General features: G+C 47.9%; 1 protein-coding gene and 1 pseudogene across 8 annotated transcripts; one reads left to right on the top strand and one right to left on the bottom strand.

Annotated features, from left to right (window-relative positions):
- Positions 1–7,174: 7,174 nt before the first annotated feature.
- On the bottom strand, positions 7,175–7,945 carry LOC121440282 (annotated as a pseudogene).
- Positions 7,946–9,937: 1,992 nt separating this feature from the next.
- LOC121440296 (calcium/calmodulin-dependent protein kinase type 1B) lies at positions 9,938–14,076 on the top strand. 8 transcript variants are annotated; one of them, XM_041641082.1, is made up of 12 exons: positions 9,938–10,011; positions 10,869–10,938; positions 11,281–11,412; positions 11,751–11,825; positions 11,926–12,064; positions 12,226–12,349; positions 12,542–12,617; positions 12,712–12,824; positions 12,908–12,986; positions 13,056–13,143; positions 13,270–13,414; positions 13,690–14,076. In XM_041641082.1, exons 1-11 carry the CDS (start codon positions 9,984–9,986, stop codon positions 13,405–13,407), a joined length of 1,062 nt encoding a protein of 353 aa, XP_041497016.1. In that variant the 5' UTR covers positions 9,938–9,983; the 3' UTR covers positions 13,408–13,414; positions 13,690–14,076. The 8 variants fall into 8 exon arrangements, with proteins under 8 accessions (XP_041497016.1, XP_041497020.1, XP_041497019.1 ...); XM_041641086.1 differs by lacking the exon at positions 9,938–10,011 and adding an exon at positions 10,072–10,116; XM_041641085.1 differs by lacking the exon at positions 9,938–10,011 and adding an exon at positions 10,128–10,368.
- The last annotated feature ends 3,603 nt before the right edge of the window (positions 14,077–17,679 follow it).

Genomic DNA, 17,679 nt, shown 5'->3' with positions numbered 1-17,679 from the left:
CTTTTCTGGGCACCGTGACAAAACACCTGCCAAAAACAACTTAAGGAAGGAGAGATTTATTTTGGCTTATAGTGTAAGGGGTACAGTCCATCATAGTGGAGGAATCATGGTGGCAGAAGCATAAGGCAGCTGGTCACATTGCATTCACAGTCAGCATTCAGAGAGGGATGAAGGCTTGTGTTCAGCTTGCTTCCTCTGCTTTCCTTTCTCTTTTTAGTCTGGGATCCGAACCCATGGAATGTTGATGCTTACAATTAAGGTGGGTCTTCCAACTTCAGTTAACCTAATCTAGATAGTCCCTCACAAGCATGCCCAGTTGACAATGTTAATTATCATGAGCCCTTTTAAATGTTAATATTTTCGTGTATATGGGGGTTTTGCCTGCATGTATGTCTGTGTACCACTTGCATACCTGAGGCCAGAAGAGGAGGTCCAATCCTCTGGGACTGGAATTACAGACAGTTGTGACCCAACATGGGCCCTTTAAAAAAACTGTTTTGGTACTATATGGGGAACCCCTGGCTTCAGACATGCTAGGCATGTGCTCTACCACTGACCTTTGCTTCCAGCTCACTTCTGTATCCCCTTGACCCCTCCTTCATCACTTGTATGAGTGTACATGCCTATTTGAACACTTTCTTGCTTTCTGACTGCATGTCCAGTTTATGCGCTTCCTGTTGTGGATCTCGAATTAGCCATTTCTCCAAGGAGTCATTCATTGGAAATGCTCACTGCCGTGCACTAGTGTTTCTGGGCCCTGTCAGCAGACAGAGCAAAAGAATCGTACAAAAAGTATTACCCTGTGTACTATCTATAAATAGACATGCATTGGTGTCTGCATTAAGCTACGTAGGAATTCAAATTGATGTCTCTGACTCTAACCCTTCACCATATGGACCATTCTAGCCTTTTCCCTGTGCAAACAACCTGGCTTCCACCTTTGGCCACCAGATAGGTTTAACTACACTATAAAGATCTAGTGGTCTTAGGATTGTTAACTCATACCCTCCCACCACACCCCATCTGCCTTTAATATTTTATTTTTTAAGACTATGTAGTTCTGACTGGCCTGTAACTCATGTACACCAGGCTAGCCTTGAACTCATAAAGATTAGCCTGCCTCTGTTTCCTGAGTTCCATGTCCATCTTTAAAAAACTTGTTTATTTAGGTGTGTGTGTGTGTGTGTGTGTGTGTGCCTTGTCACACATGTGGAGGTCAGAGAAAAATTTTCCAGAATTAGTTCTCTCTCTACCATGTGGGGATGAAAGTCAGGTAATTGGATCTGGCATCCGGCACCTGCCAAACCATCTTGCTGGCCCTCTACTTGGTTTGGAACCTGCACTCACTGATTCAGATAGGCCAGTTGATGGTCAAGTCCCACAGATCTTCCTGTCTTTACCTGCCCAGGACTGGGATTACAGATATGCACTGCCTTTTTATGAGTTCTGGAGACCCCAACTAGCTTTTCATTTTGTTTTGTTTTGTTTTTCGAGACAGGAGTTCTCTGTGTAACAGCTCTAGCTGTCCTGGAACTAGTTCTGTACATCAGGCTGGCTTTGAACTCACAGAGATCCACCTGCCTCTGCCTCCTGCTGGGATTAAAGGCATACACTACACCACCTGGCCCCAGCTTTAATCTTTTTTTTTTTTCCAAGACAGAGTTTCTCTGTGTAGCTCTGCCTGTCCTGGAACTCACTCTGTAGACCAGACTGGCCTCAAACTCACAGAGATCCACCTGCCTTTGCCTTCTGAGTGCTGGGATTAAAGGTGTGCGCCAGCACTGCCTGACCCCAGCTCTATTCTTTTTTTTTTAAATATTTATTTATTTATTATGTATACAACATTCTGTCTGTGTGTATGCTCGCAGGCCAGAAGAGGGCACCAGACCTTGTTACAGATGGTTGTGAGCCACCATGTGGCTGCTGGGAATTGAACTCAGGACCTCCGGAAGAGCAGGCAATGCTCTCAACCTCTGAACCATCTCTCCAGCCCCCCAGCTCTATTCTTAATCACATGTATTTATTTTAATGTTTTAGATTAAATTTTAGTTAAAATATGATTATATCACACCCCTTCCCTTTCTTTCCTCCAACCTCTTCTATAATTTGCATTGTTGGATATGGAATCCAGGGCCCTATGCTTCTTTTGCAGCCTCCACTTAAGTCTGATAGGCTCTTGCCTAGAGGGACTCAAATCAGTCCTTTCCCTTGCTTCAGCGATATATGTGTGTGTGATACTGTTAAGGTCTTTTTGTCAGTCTGTACTCTGTATTGTGACTATCTTAGTTCCTAGAAGATCACCAGGACTTGTATAAACTTCAGTTCCCTCTTCCACTGTCAAGACACTTCTGCTGAATGTCATTCTTCCACCATGACATCCCCATGCAGAATGGCTTTACTGCTCTCAAAATCCCCTATGTTCCCCTAGTAAAACATTGTCCCCTGACCACTGCTGAGTTGTTTCTTGTATCCATGCTTTTGCCTCTCTGGCATGTTCTAGAAATGGAGTCTATCGTAGGTGGTTCATTCCCCATGGCTTATTTCACTTAACAATATGTTGTTTGTTTTGTGGGTGGGGGCAAGGTCTCATGTATCCTAGGCTGGCCTTAAACTTGCTGTGTACCTCTGGATTACCTTGAACTCCTGATCTTGCTGCATCTATTTCCTTAGTGTGTTTGCCACCATGCCTGGCTCAGGCAAATCTTCTGAAGAATTCTTAGTTTCTCTGTGTGGTGCATAGTTCTTTCCTCTTCCTCACTGACTAGTCTTCCACTGAGCTACTGAGGGTGTCCTGCTTGCTTTTAGTCTTCACTAATTATGAAGAAAGCTGATGTGCAAAAACTTTCAAGTCTGTGTCATAAACACCAAGGACTATTATCACTGGACTTTATGATAAAAGTAAGTTTAGCTTCATTAGAAATTGCCAACCCTCAGTTGGGTAATAGTGGCTCATGCCTTTAATTCCAGAACTCTGGGAGGCAGAGGCAGGTGGATCTCTGTGAGTTTGAATCTAGCCTGGGCTACAGAGTGAGTTCCAGGACAGCCAGGGCTACACAGAGAAACCCTGTCTGAATCCCCTGCCCCCCAAATAGAGAAATTGTCTTATCCGGTGTAATGGCACCTGGGAGGCGTAGGCAAGAGGATCTCTGTGAGGTGGAGGTCGGACTAAGCTACAAACATCCTGTCTCAAAAACAAAACCACCCCACCATCACCACCACCACTAAACAAGGCAAAACCAGATACAAAAAAAAAGAAAGAAAAAGAAACTACAAAACTGTCTCCTAAAGTGGGTGTTCCAGTTGTCATTCCCATAGGCAGTACTAGATGACTGTCCCACTGTCCCTGCCAACATTAGCTGGTATCATTTATTCTGGGTTTTGGCTATTTTAGGAGGTATCTAAGAGTGTCCTGAAATTCCCTAATGAGTCATGGTGGTAAACACCTTTTTACATGCATATCTGTCTGTTGCATTTCTTTGTTGAGGTGTCTCTTTAGAGCTTTGGCCTGTTTTTAAAAACTGAATTGTTCACTTTTCTACTTGAGTTCTCTGTGTACTTTGGATAATATTGGGTGGGTCTGGGAAGAGCTGGGCCGAGTGAATATATTCAGAATGTATTACATTTTCAAAGAATTCATAAAAATGTAATTTAAAGTATTTCTTTTATTTTAAATTATGTATCTGGAGGGGTGTTGATTTGTGCTCATGTATGCAAGAGCCTGTGGAGGCCAGAAGAGCATTGTAGAACTGGAATACATAAGCAGTTGTGAGCCACCTGATGCACATACTAGGACTGGAGCTCAGGTCCTCTGGGAGAAGCAGGGCGCTCCAGCCTCTTCAAGCTGATTTTGAAAAGTTCTTTATTCACTGCCACCAATTCCCACCGCACACACACTGGAGCTTGAAGTTGACATGCATAGTATTTCATTGGATGTCTAAATAGTTGCAAATGTTATAATTACTGAATGGCTGGCATGGTGTTTTGAATGATAATGACTCCCATATGTTCAAATATTTGAATACTTGGGTCACAGGTGATGAAACTATTTGAGGAGGATTATAGGGTGTGACTTTGCTAAAGGAGGTGTGTTAAGTTTGAGGTTTTAAAAGACTCACACCATTCCCAGTGTCTCTTCCTCTCTCTGCCTCCTACTTGTGGATCAAGATGTGAGCTCCGAGCTACTGATCCAGTTCTATCCCTGCCCATGTGCTGTTATGATTCTCGACATGATGATCATGAACTAAATTAAACCTTGGTCATTGTGTCTTAGCACAGCAATAGAAAAGTAACTAAGACAACTGGTATCAAACTAAAAGCTAGGATGTCATTTTTAATAATTTATTTAACTTTATTTTATGTGCATTTATTTATATGCATTGGTATGAAGGTATCAGATTCCCCGGAATTAGAGCTACAGACAGTTGTGAGCTGCCATGTGGGTGCTGGGAATTGAACACAGGTCCTCTGGAAGAACTGCCAGTCTTTTTATCCCACTGAGCCATCTCTCCAGCCCCCAGATGTCATTTTTTTATAGGTGTCGTTTAACTGAGGTTGACCTGGAACTCTAGCCTCCACTTCCCAAGTGTTAGGATTTTAGGAATGCATCATCAAACCCAGCTTGTGACATCATTTTTGTAGATGGAGGTCTCAGAATGTTGCTCAGGCTGCCCTTGAAATTCTGATTCTCTTTAGTCTCACAGGTAGTCAGAACTACAGGCCTCTTGTACCTGCGTGTGATTTTTTTCACATGAAGTTGGACACATCCAGACTCCTTCATGAGGAGGGAGAATGGAACCTAACATAAACAACGCCCTGGGTTCTAGCCCCAGCACTGCATAAGTGCTGGGGATACACGACTATAATGCCTTTTCGAGCCCAAAGTTCTAAATTCCTTCCACAATCCTCCCCAAAACAACATGGCCAGCTCTGTCACAGCAACACCCAGTATCCTGGTACCAAGTCCTAATTAGGGTTACTATTGCTGTGATAAAAGACCATGACCAAAGCAACCTGGGGAGAAAAGAGTTTATCTCAGCTTATATTTTCATTGAAGGAAGGCAGGAGCTGATGAAGTGGCATGGAGGGGTGCTGCTTACTGGCTTGCTTCCCTGTGGCTTGTTCAGCCTGCTTTCCTATAGAACCCAGGACCACCAGGCTGGATAGCACCACCCACCAGGCTGGGTCCTCCACCATCCATCACTAGTTAAGAAAATGCCTTATAGCAGGATCTTATAAAGTTATTTTCTCAAAGAAGGTTCCCACCTTTCAGACGACTCTGGCTTTTGTTAAGATGATGTAAAACTAGCCAGCATACCTCATAACAACAACAAAAAGAAAAATCCAATCCTCAAAGAAACAAAATCACATCATGTGCAGATACCGAGCCCATCCCCAGAGCAGGAAATAGGCTTCCTCCAGTTGGCAACTGCTGTTCTCCGGAAGACTCTGGGCCTTCTTATCTTGCTCAATGTGAACAATCTCCAGTTGCTGAGAAACAAGTGTGTGTGATACATTATGAAATATAATATTTGCAAAATAGCAATCAATTTATTTTATTTTTTACTTTCACCACCACCTTTATTATTGAAAAACCAATCAAAATGTAATCAGTTTATTTCGGTTTTAGCTAAGAAATCCACAAAATGTAAAGCTGCCAGTCAGTGCTTCATAAAGTGGGTGGTTTTTCTGTTTTTGTTTTCATCGGGGGTTTGTGAGACAGTATCTCATGTAGCCTGAAACAGTCTCAAACTTGCTGTGTACCTGAAGGTGGCATTAAACTCTGACCCTTCTTCCCTCTGTCCCCCAAATGCTAGATTAAAACATACCACCAAGCACACACATGGAGATAGGAAGAAGATCTTGTGTTAGCAAGGAAACGCCTAATTTTCACAGGCATACTACAGGGCAAGTAACACAGAGACAGCCACAATTCATCATGCATATGGAGAAGTTAAGAAAGTTGATAGAATTTAAAAAGAAAAGCTGTGCCTTGGGATGCAGTGAAAGGGATTCAGAAACTTCACAGACTAGATGGCTGTACCCAGACTAGGCAAGGAGTGGACATCAAACTTGTGACTTGGTACTCAAGGCTCCAGAAACCAAAATGGGTAAGACCAAACCAAACTGGAAATGCACTGACTGTTCAAGAGGTAGGGAATATTTGTTTTGGGTAAATAGAGTACTCTGCTTTGAAAAAAATGAATAACAAACACATAAAACTTAGAGATGATCCAAGCCAGGCTTTGGTCCTCAGACCTCACCTGTGCCTTCTTCCTGCACCCCCATTTCTTCCAGTGACCATCACTCACAGCCAGAGAGCACTCAGCACATGCTCTTGCTGTGCGTGCCTTCAAGACAGTGGAAAAGGACCCAGAAAACGCAGCTTACCCCAGAGAACAATGGAACATGAAGGTAAGCATCCTCTTCTAATACTACACCAGCAGCATATTTTAGCCTTTTCCAAGCCACTTGCAAAGTGTGCTCAGCCTGTGCTGTTCTGGAAGAATGGCATTGTTGAGTCAGATTCCTTGTGAGGTGGTTCAAAGTTTTGAAACAGCAGATTTGTAGATCTGCCTCTATTACCATGGGTGGTTCTTAAGGCTGACACCAAACTCTCTATTCCCTGGCTTCTCAAACTATTAAAAATCTTTTCCTTGGGCTGGAGAGATGGCTCAGAAGTTAAGAGCACTGCCTGCTCTTCCAAATGTCCTGAGTTCAATTCCGAGCAACCACATGGTAGCTCACAACCATCTGTAATGAGGTCTGGTCCCCTCTTCTGGCCTGCAGGCATACACAGAGACAGAATATTGTATACATAATAAATAAATAAATATTAACAAAAAAAATTGAAAAAACAACAACTTTACTTGGTTTATCAAAGCTTCAGGCATTTTATAAAGAATTCCAGGAATTTAGAGAACTGGCAAAGCTGAGGAAAGGGACTTCTGGTTCAAGGTCAGCCTGGGCTACTGACTGGAGAAGGATGGGAGGAGGGGGAGGGAAATGGGAGGCTGGAAGGAGGCGGAAACTTTTTTTTTCTTTTTCTCAATAAAAAATTTAAAAAAATAAAAAATAATAACAATAAAAAAGAAATAAAAATGGGCAGGAACATAAACTACCACCCACGCATTATCAATGGAGTTCTTCCAATAGACCATGTCTACAAAGAAAGACATCAGGCAAGACAACATGGCTGTATCCCAGGCAGAGTGCTCTCAGGAATATTGGCAGATGCCTGCTCCAGGTAGGCTGAGGAGCCCTGGGGGATCTCAGCTGGCTTCTTGTGCTGCACATTGATGTCCCCCAGCACCTGCTGCCAATGCCTTAGCTTTGTCAAGTGCTTCTGAACCAACGCGTCTTTTCACTGCAGTTCACTCCTTAGTTCTGAGACATCCTCTTTGGTAACTTGATCTGGTTTCTGGACAGACAACTGCAAACTACAACCTTTTTTTTTTTTTTTTTTTAAGATTTATTTATTACGTGTATAATGTTCTGCCTGCATGTATCCCTGCAGGCCAGAAGAGGGCACCAGATCTCATTACAAATGGTAATGAGCCACCATGTAGTTGCTGGGAATTGAACTCAGGACCTCTGGAAGAGCAGCCAGTGCTCTTAACCTCTGAGCCACCTCTCCAACCTGCAACCTTTTTTTTTTTTTTTGTAAGAAAAAACATTTTGTCTGTCTTGCAATGTCCAAAAACTTCTGGATACACTGATCAACACCATTTCGAATGTCTTCCTGATCAGTTCCATTGACATAATCCTGACTCACAAGGGAAGTGAAGCAAGCCTCGAATGATGACTCCAACTAATCCACCAAAGTGCTGTTATATGGTCTTGGAGTCCCAGGCATGGCTAGCAGAAGTGAGGCCTGGCTTGGGAGCCCAGGCAGGGGCGGTGGGGGACCAGAGGGCTGCCTGAACATCCTGATAAGAGACCCCACCATGTACCTTTTTTGATTTTCATGATTCTCTGCCTTGATCATCTGTTGTGGATGTTATTATTTTAAGATGTGTTATATTTGTTTATGCTGTGGAACATTTGCTTTAATGATGCAAAAATGTGTTACATTCTTTTATGCTGCCTTTGTTTAACTCTGTGAAGCTGTGATTCTTTGCCTGTCTAAAACAACTGATTGATTTAATAAAGCTGAACAGCCAATAGCTTGTCAGGGAAGGATAGGCAGGGTTGACAGGTAGAGAGAATAAATGAGAGGAGAAATCTGGAGGACAAAAGAAGAGCAAGAACAAGGAGTGGTGGACCCAAGGGGCCAGCCACACAGCCAGCCACAGAGTGTATGTGGAAGTTAGAGAACTACGGCCGGGTGATGGTGGTGCACGCCTTTAATCCCAGCACTCAGGAGGCAGAGGCAGGTGGATCTCTCTGAGTTCGAGACCAGCCTGGTCTACAAGAGCTAGTTCCAGGACAGGCTCCTAAGCTACAGAGAAACCCTGTCTCGAAAAACCAAAAAAATAAAATAAAATAAAAAAAGTGAAAGTAAGATATATAGAAGCAAGAAAAAGAAAAAGTCCAGAGGCAAAAGGTAGGATAAATTAAGGTAAGGAAAGCTAGCTAGAAATAAGCCAAGCTAAGGCCAGGCTTTTATAAGTAAGAATCAAGTCTCCGTGTTTGTGTAAATGGAGACTGCGTTTTTGTTTTTTTGCCACCCAGACCTGAATAATTACAAAAACTATATTAATTACAACACTCTTTGGCCAACGGCTCAGGCATATTCCTAGCTAGCTCTTACTTTTTTCTTTTGGTTTTGTTGTGTTTTGGTTTTTCAAGACAGGGCTTCTCTGTAGCTTAGGAGCCTGTCCTGGAACTAGCTCTTGTAGATCAGGCTGGCCTCGAACTCACAGAGATCCATCTGCCTCTGTCTCCTGAGTGCTGGGATTAAAGGCATGTGCCACCACCACCCGGCTAGCTCTTACATCTTAAATTAATCCATTTCTATTATTTTATATTTTACCATGAGGCTTGTGGTTTGTTACCTTACACCTTGCTTCTTGGCCAGTTACATGGTGCGTGGGAAGACTCCCTGAAAAATCTCCAATGGCAATGGATGGCTCAGGTGACCCAATGTTTGGGAACTGTTGCAGTTTTCTACATCCAGAACAGCTTCAAGACTGCTGCCTGAGATGATCCAGCCTCACAGAATACTCCAGTCAGAACTTGACCATAATCCCAAATTTTCTTTGGGTTCCCATAAGATTATCAGCTCCCCATCAGCAGGAAGTGCTGTTTCCCGAGTGCCTCCCCTGGGCCAGGTCACTCGCTTTGGGGCAGAAGACAAAGTGATTTGCAGGAGCAGATGTTTTGAAGAGGGGACAGACCATGAATTAGAGAACTGGCAAGCGCAGGCCAGGGAGGCCTGTCTGAGGAGGCAGCACACCAAACTAATTATTGGAGGGAGGGTTGAACTGAGCAGATATCAGGGCAAAGAGGGGTAGTGCATGCAAAGGCCAGGGGGCAGGTTCAGAGGAGGCTGAAGAGGGGAAATCAGATGCTGCGGAGAGTCATCAGACCCTGCAGAGACTCCTAATCTGCCAGGGAGTGGCATATGTGCCTCCTGGAGCGACATGACCTTAGCAAAGGGAATGCTGTGGTGCAAAAGAGGAGGAGCAGGAGGTAAGGGTGGAAGCAGAGAAAGCCCAGCTGGTGAAGACTTAGGCCAGGTCACCACTGTGTTGACATCAAGGTTACAAGGGCCATCAGGCACTAGGAAAAGAGGCTGCTGTATAGCAAATGGCCTAGACAACCTCTTTGTGAACAGCACATTAAAACAGGGAAGGCAGACAGCCAGGTTCATGTATGCAACACTTCGGGATGAAGTCACCGGTGGTGCAAAGGTCCTGGGGCCACCTAGCGGGGGCTATGGGGCACTGGAGTATTCAGTAGTCAACAAGCATAACTAAGGAGCCAGATACTGGTGGCCAGAGCCCCAGGAATTGCCTTACAAGGAGCTCTGCAGTGCTGTGGCCATGGCCACCGCGTGCTCGAGTGCCCAGGGTTCGCGGGGGCGCGCGCGAAGGGGGCGGGGCCGGCGGGACGTGGGCGGGGGGCTCGGCGCCGCAGCTACTGCGCTAGGCGACATTGCGGTGGCGTCACCTGCAGGTCTGCAGCACCTGCCAGCAGCTCTGGGCTGGGGGCAAGCGGGCTAGCGGGACGGGCGGGCCAGGGCATACAGGGTCCAGGCCAACGGCCGCCTTAGCTCCGCAGCTTCTTCTACCCCGCCACACCTGTCACGCCCAGCGCGCCCCCTGCCCGCACGCGCGCGGTCCACGCAGCTCTGGACGCAGGCGGCCGAGGTTGCGGAGTCCCTCACGCTCACCCCCCGACTTCGAGGCGCCCAGGGGCCAGTCAGAGGTTGGGTAGCTGCGGTTGTGACAGGTGGCTGCGAGCAGGGTCGCAGGTGCATTTGAGAGGGTTGGTGGCCTAGGTGGTGTCTGCTTGAACTGTGCCACGGTGGCAGGTCTGGTGGGGGAGGGGCACGGGCCTTAGGGGTGGAGGTGGGCCTGGATGAGCCAGGATGGGAGTGTTTGAAGCCTTCTGGAAAATAGCCGGCAGTGCTGGCTCCATGAGTGGAGGCAGAAAGGGGTGTCGTAGTGTTGGTGGCTAACACTACGTGTGCTCTGGATGTTGGAGTCGGGGAGCACAGGCTGACAGCAGCATACCTGGGTGGGAGGCCTACATGCAGTGGCCTGCCTCAGTGGGAGTGTGATTTTGACTGTGGGGGAGGGGAAAGGTATACTTGGACTGGGGAGTGGGTGACTCCATCCTGAGTTGGGAGATGTCTGGCTTGGTGGGCAAGGGAGCTGCGCATTGCCAAGGGCCTTGCTCCATCTCTCTCCCCCAACCCCCTCCAGACATGCTGCTGCTCAAGAAACAGACGGAGGACATCAGCAGTGTCTATGAGATCCGGGAGAAGCTGGGCTCGTGAGTGTACATGCCGGGCTGTGGGAGTGACCGCTTCCGAATGTGAGGCCTGTGCACATGTGAGCGAATGTGTGAGGGAGCTTATGAGTGGTGAATGTGGTATGAGTGTGAACATGGGGGTGAACTGGGAGGCATGTCGTCTGTGTGGGCAGTGGTATGTGAATGCTGGTGAATGTGTCAGTGTGTGTGAATGTGTGGGAGGTGGTGTGGGGATGTGTGTGTGCACACTTGTGGGTGTGTGTTAGGGTGGGTGGTATGACCTGAATCCTCCATTTCTGCTCTTCCTCCTCACTGGTACCTTTCCCCTCCCTTTTTGCCTCCCACCATCTGGCTCTACGGCAGGGGTGCCTTCTCCGAGGTGATGCTGGCCCAGGAAAGGGGCTCTGCTCATCTTGTGGCCCTCAAGTGTATCCCCAAGAAAGCCCTTCGGGGCAAGGAGGCCCTGGTGGAGAATGAGATTGCGGTACTCCGCAGGTGCGCTTGCCTGACCCTTGGGCTGGGGAGATCTGTGACCACAGGCTGAGTCCTCTGGACTCACCAGGCCTGGTTGAGTCTGCAGGGGGCCTGTACCTGTCTCTTCCCCTTTGAGTCAGCACATCTCCATGGCGACATTAGAGGCACCCTATTCATCTGTGCTTTATAAATGGCCTACAGAAGTGTGTGTTCTAGGAAGACCTTGGCTAGTGGGGGCAGGGATTGGTAGGGAATGGGAGCCCAGATGAAGGAAGAGAAGAGGGGAGGGCTCAGGGCAGAGCTCTTCCAGATAAAGGGGATGCAGTGCTCCACAAGGAGCCTTTTTCTTTCTGTTTCAGGATCAGCCACCCCAACATTGTCGCTCTGGAAGACGTTCATGAGAGCCCTTCTCACCTCTACTTGGCCATGGAGCTGTGAGGAAGGCTGTTTGGTGGGGGGCTGGGCAGAAGGGGTGCAATGCCAGGATCCATGCCTGGGTCAGCTGACCTCTTGCCTCAATCCTCCTGTCCCCAGGGTGACTGGTGGTGAACTGTTTGACCGCATCATGGAGCGGGGCTCCTACACAGAGAAGGATGCCAGCCACCTTGTAGGGCAGGTCCTCGGGGCTGTCTCCTACCTTCATAGCCTGGGCATTGTGCACCGGGACCTCAAGGTGCCTGGCTGGGCCCCACCCACTTCTGGCCCGGAGTGTCTTTTTTCCAAAATACACTTCAGTCTGTGTCCGGGGAAATTAAGGGTGCTGAGGCCCACCCTATTCCAATGCCTAAACCATTCTGGGACTCAGGTCCTTTCCTTGGCTCCATGTGTCAACAGCCTGAAAACCTCCTCTATGCCACACCCTTTGAGGACTCCAAGATCATGGTCTCTGACTTTGGCCTGTCCAAAATACAAGCTGGCAACATGCTAGGCACAGCCTGTGGGACCCCAGGATATGTGGGTAAGAGGGAAGCGCTCTAAGGCTTACTGTTGTGGGGAGGGAGCCGGTGACTCTGGAGATGCCAAAGCTCCAGGACCTAGGACACCTGCTGCCTGGGGCTGAATAAGTACACCAGGTGTGGCCCTCGAGGGCATGACATGTGTACGTGCCTGTGCAGACATGTCTGTCTGTCTGTCTGCCTCTGGCCGCCAGCCCCAGAGCTCCTGGAGCAGAAACCCTACGGGAAGGCCGTAGATGTGTGGGCCCTGGGTGTCATCTCCTACATCCTGTGAGTGACCGCTGGGACGGCTCAACTCCTACATGCCTGCCCCTGCTGGGTTGGGGAGGGGTGGACATCTGGGTGATTCATCTGTGGGTGCCAGGCTGTGTGGGTACCCCCCCTTCTACGACGAGAGCGATCCTGAACTCTTCAACCAGATTCTGAGGGCCAGCTACGAGTTTGATTCTCCCTTTTGGGATGACATCTCAGAATCAGGTGAGTGTAAGGCTGGCTTTGTGCTGGGGAGTTGACAAAGGGCACCAGGGAAACGGCAGACTGACTTTGCCCCCCTGCTCCAGCCAAAGACTTCATCAGGCACCTGCTGGAGCGTGATCCCCAGAAGAGGTTCACCTGCCAACAGGCCTTACAGCATCTTTGGTGAGTGGGATACCTGGCAGGTGGTACAGGGACAGGAACGACACTTTTGCTAACTCAACCTTTCTCTAGGATCTCTGGGGATGCAGCCTTGGACAAAGACATCCTGGGTTCTGTCAGTGAACAGATCCAGAAGAATTTTGCCCGGACCCACTGGAAGGTGAGCAAGGAGAGAGAGATTATCATACTCCTGTTTCAGGGTGTGGCCACTGATGTCTTGATGCTGGTCTTGGAACTGATCTTGCTGCTGGGCCCAATTTGGCCTGACCCCACTCTCTTCCCACAGCGAGCGTTCAATGCCACATCGTTCCTACATCACATCCGTAAGCTGGGGCAGAGCCCAGAGGGTGAGGAGGTCTCCCGGCAGGGTAGGATCTGTCACAGCCACCCAGGCCTTGGGACTAGCCAGTCCCCCAAGTGGTGACAACCAGGTGTGTATGCCCAGTGCTCTCTGAGAACTGACTTCTTAGGGAGCTTAGAGGATGGCAGTGAACTAGGTGGGATCTGCAGGGTCAAGGTCAGAGAGTGTCGTAGAAGGAGAAGCTGGGCAGAGGGTTATAGCAGACACCTTATGCTAGGGATAGAGGCATGACCTCTGGAGTCTCAGGAAAGCCAAGGCTTGAGTAAGATGCTAGGAAGGATGCAGGAAGGCTGGCACCTTTTGAATCTGTTTTCCTGTGCTTCCTTTTTCTTCCCTCTACCCAAGGTGGATGCCAAAGAAGACCAAGTGGACTGACTCCCAGCTTTTCTTTCCTCCGGCCCTTTTGGTCTCCTTCCCTGCCCCTTGTCTCCCGAGCTGGCCTCTGCTGGAAAGTTTGAGACTGTAGGTGTGCTGCATGGCACTGGGCTAGGGGGCTTCCCCAGTGTGTCCCCCAGTCCCTACCCTTACCTATGGTGGAGGCTCTCTTCCCCATGTTGCTGTCACACTTTTTGGACACCGAGGAGGTGTTTGCAAGTGAATTTTGGGGCTGTCCTTCCTGCATCTTGCACGCACACATGCATCGCATGGCTGTTCTGTGCTTTGCTGACTGTGGGTGGCCCTGCTTGTGTTGTAGCTGTTCAGTTCCCTCTCCTCCCAACCAATAAAGACAAACAGAGCAATGCCTTGGTGCTGACTGAGTCTGGGATGAGTATGGGGCTGCGGGTCACCTCATGGAAGGACATGAGGGAAGCAAGTTCACTGCCAGTGGATCTGCACTGGGTGTTGTGCTTTGCATCCTGAACCTCTTCTTGCTGGGACTGAGGCACAGGCACCCTGGATTGTTCAAGGACTTCCTGATTCTGTCCCCCAGCGTGCTGCCAGTAAGAGGCTGCCTGACTGCCTGTTTGCCCGAGTTTGATAGAAAATGGATGCCGGCAAGGTCTACTGGGCTGCCAGCAGGGGGCGATGGCAGGAGGCATAATTCACCAGCAGCTGCATGGGCTCCAGATCCTTCCCAGGGCTGGAAAGGGCTTGAGCCTGTGGGGAAGGTGACGGGAGTTTGGGGTACTTTCCTCTACCGCTGCTTCTGGTGACGAGCTGTGGGCTGTCCTCTGGTTCTAGTGGCTCCAGCCCCACTTAACCACCAGGGTCAGGACTCCCAAAGTCTGCCTTGTTGGGACAGTCAGGAGAAGGCCTCAGCCAGTCAGAGTTTGGAGGAGGCTCTGCTTCCTCTTTCTTTCTCTGCTCCAACTCCCAGTATGTGAGCTGGATGACAGAGCCTGACTGGGATGTGTGTATGAGAAGTTTTGTCAAATTTTGGGATCCAAAGGGAAATACTGAGGTCTAATACAGTGCTGGCCTGGGTTTTGGGATTGGAGCCAGGAGGTCTGGAAGCAAGTGAGCAGCTTCATGGTCACCCCAGGTATTTTGTGCTTCAGGCTTTGGACCAGATATCCTGGACATGCTTGCCCAGTGTCCTGCTGTTTCACCCCATGGGGTCACTGGAGGGAAACCTTGGACATCCAGTACCATAAATGGGTCTCAGCAGCTTGGTTCACTCACCTCCAATGACCTGTATTGGAACCTCATTGTCTTTTGGTCAGACTGCCCTGCTTCTCACCTTTCCCCTCAGTCACTCACGATACCCACCCATTCTTATTTTGTTGATGAAGTATTGATTGGACCTTTCCACTGCAAGGGGAGGATCTTGGTGGGCAAAGGGGGTGTTTTGATGAGGATGACCATAACGAGTTTTACAGGAAAAGTATTCTCCTAGCTACTCTGGGAGCCCTGAGCATGAGCATCAGAGCATCAGTGGGTGCTCTTCCTGTCTAGGAATAGGGCTAGGTCACATCTGCCCCCTTGACGCAATGGCCTTGCATAGGGTGCAATATGTTGTCACCACCAGCAGGGGATGCCACAGACGCATGTTTAGATTATTCCTTTAGTACCGGGGCAGTGAGGCAAATCCATTCATTGGCCACCAGCCTCCTAAATCCTGCCCTAGATAAACCTGATCTGGGGCGAGAGGTCCATCCTGATCATATTGGAGTGGAATACCAGGGTACCCCTGGCTCATACAGAGGCAGCATGTTTTTCATTCTCAGATCTTCCCCTTGGAGGAAGGCAGTTTGTGAGAGCAGAGCTTTGGGTCACCTGGCAGAGGGACTCCCTGTCTTCTCTGCCCTTTACTGGAAAGTAGGGGCTCTAAGACGTACGTCCGTCGTGGCAGGTTCAGGCACTGAGACTGGTCAACGGAGGAAGGAGCCACAACAAAACCTGGAAGGAGACAGCCTGTGGTCAATGGTGCTCCTGATGTATTCTCCACAAGCAGCATTCTTGTTCAGTTTGGGGTGAGAGTTGGGCTTGAGATGCCTCTGAAAGTCAGGCGCTGTGAATCAGGAGTGGGACCCAGTTTTTCAGGGACAGACCAAAATTCAGGGGGTACATTTTGTGGGTGTCACAAGAGAACATTGCCTCACCAGATCATAACCAAACAGGATTCATACTCTATCTTGGAACCAATGTGAGTGGCAGAGGTTTCAAAAAACTGAACTTGTAGGGCTATGTGGGTAACAGATAGGAGCACGTTTTGTTGTTATTTTGAGACTCAGTCTCATGTAGTAGATCCAGCTGGTCTCAAACTTGCTATGTGGTCATAGATGTACTTCAGGCTTCCACTTGCTGAGTATTGGAATTGTAGGTGTGTGATGTGCTGCTGGAGAGCCAGCCCAGGGTTTAGCACATGCTAGGCAGCACTCTACAAACTGAAACTCAACCTCAGCCTAAGATAGGAATGCTTTAGGAGTTGAGTGGGTGGCCCTGGCAACAGATCTGGAGAAAGATTCAACTGGGAATGCTTGGTGGGAGAGGTAATAAGATCACTTTTGGATATGGTAAGTTCAAGTTCCAAAAGTAGAGAAAGAGCAACTTACTCTTTATCATTCTTGTAGCAAATATGTATCTAGCTTTATAGCTAATATTTATGGAAGGCTTCTCTCTTGTATTAAAAAGACAATGACTCTTTATTGGGCACTTACCTTATACCAGGCTTTGGAAAAGCTTAATGTAAAGTTACTTAAAGCTCACCAGTGAACGAGGTAGTCATCACCCTCACCATTAATGTGTGGAAACTGAGACATAGAGATGCTAACTAACTGAGCCAAGGATACACAGCCTGTGGCAGAGGGAGAATCTGAAAACTGTTCTTTCACCCTGAATTATCTTGCCTGCTTTCATGTGAAGGAGGGGCTTGCTTGGGCCATAAGGATTGGGTAACTGAAGAAAGGGAGAGTTCTCTCCAGCCCCCTCTTATCAGTGTCTTCAAAGAGAGAGAATACCAGGTTAGATTTCAGTCTTGTCTTTAAAGAATTTTGTGTAATTGTTAGCATTCTCTATTACTTCCTTTAATGTCCTGTTAAACAGAAACCAGGAAATCTTCCCATGGTCGTAGGGGTGGGGGGTAAGATTTGGGCCCTACAAAGATCCCTCTAGAGTAGACATAGTACCTTGGAGATAGGCACTCTGGGTTCACAGAAGAACAGGCACGTGACACAAAGAACCTTTAGCTGAAGTTGGACTCAGTGAAGGTAGGCTGTCGGGAAGGGCAGGAGTGGGCCATGGATAAGCCAAGGGTGTGGCCAAGAACCCAGGAAAGAACTAGGGATGAAGGTCCCTTGGACAGACAGTGACTGAGTTAGCAACATAGCCACAAGTTCCTTCCTGTCAAGCGTATGTCCAAAGGACATGTTGCAACCACATTCTTTACCCAAGCCTAGCTTTAGCCAGGCCTCGGGTCTACATCCTTAACACTAGGTGAGCACTTTATGTGTTCTGGCGATCAGACTCAGGATGTCAGACTTTCATGGCTGGGGCTTTCACAAGCAGAGCCATAGTTTTCAATATTTTCAACTCTATCTGGTCATTTTGATCAAAATTAAAACCTCATCCTCAGGTCTCCTCCTTCACTGTCCCCAGGGGTAAGATACCTTGAATGATCTGCTTTTAGCCAGATTCTCATTGCTAGAGTTATAGGCAATTGTTAGTCACTATAAGAATTGAACCTGGGTCCTCTGGAAGAGCAGCTAGTGCTCTTAACCACTTAGCCATCTCTCCAGAATATCTTTGTAGTTCTTTGGTTTGCTGCTTTATGTACTTTTCAGTTCCACATTTCAGGTTGGTCCAATACTTTATTAAAAATGTAGTACTAAGATTGCCTTAAAATCCTCTTTGTCAACATTAATATGGCAACTACTATTTTTTGTTATTATTTTC

The sequence above is a fragment of the Microtus oregoni genome, unplaced genomic scaffold (genome assembly GCF_018167655.1).
Source record: "Microtus oregoni isolate MIOR12 unplaced genomic scaffold, Mior012 000067F_001, whole genome shotgun sequence".
Lineage (NCBI taxonomy): Eukaryota > Metazoa > Chordata > Mammalia > Rodentia > Cricetidae > Microtus > Microtus oregoni.
This window is presented reverse-complemented; position numbering and strand designations above follow the sequence as displayed.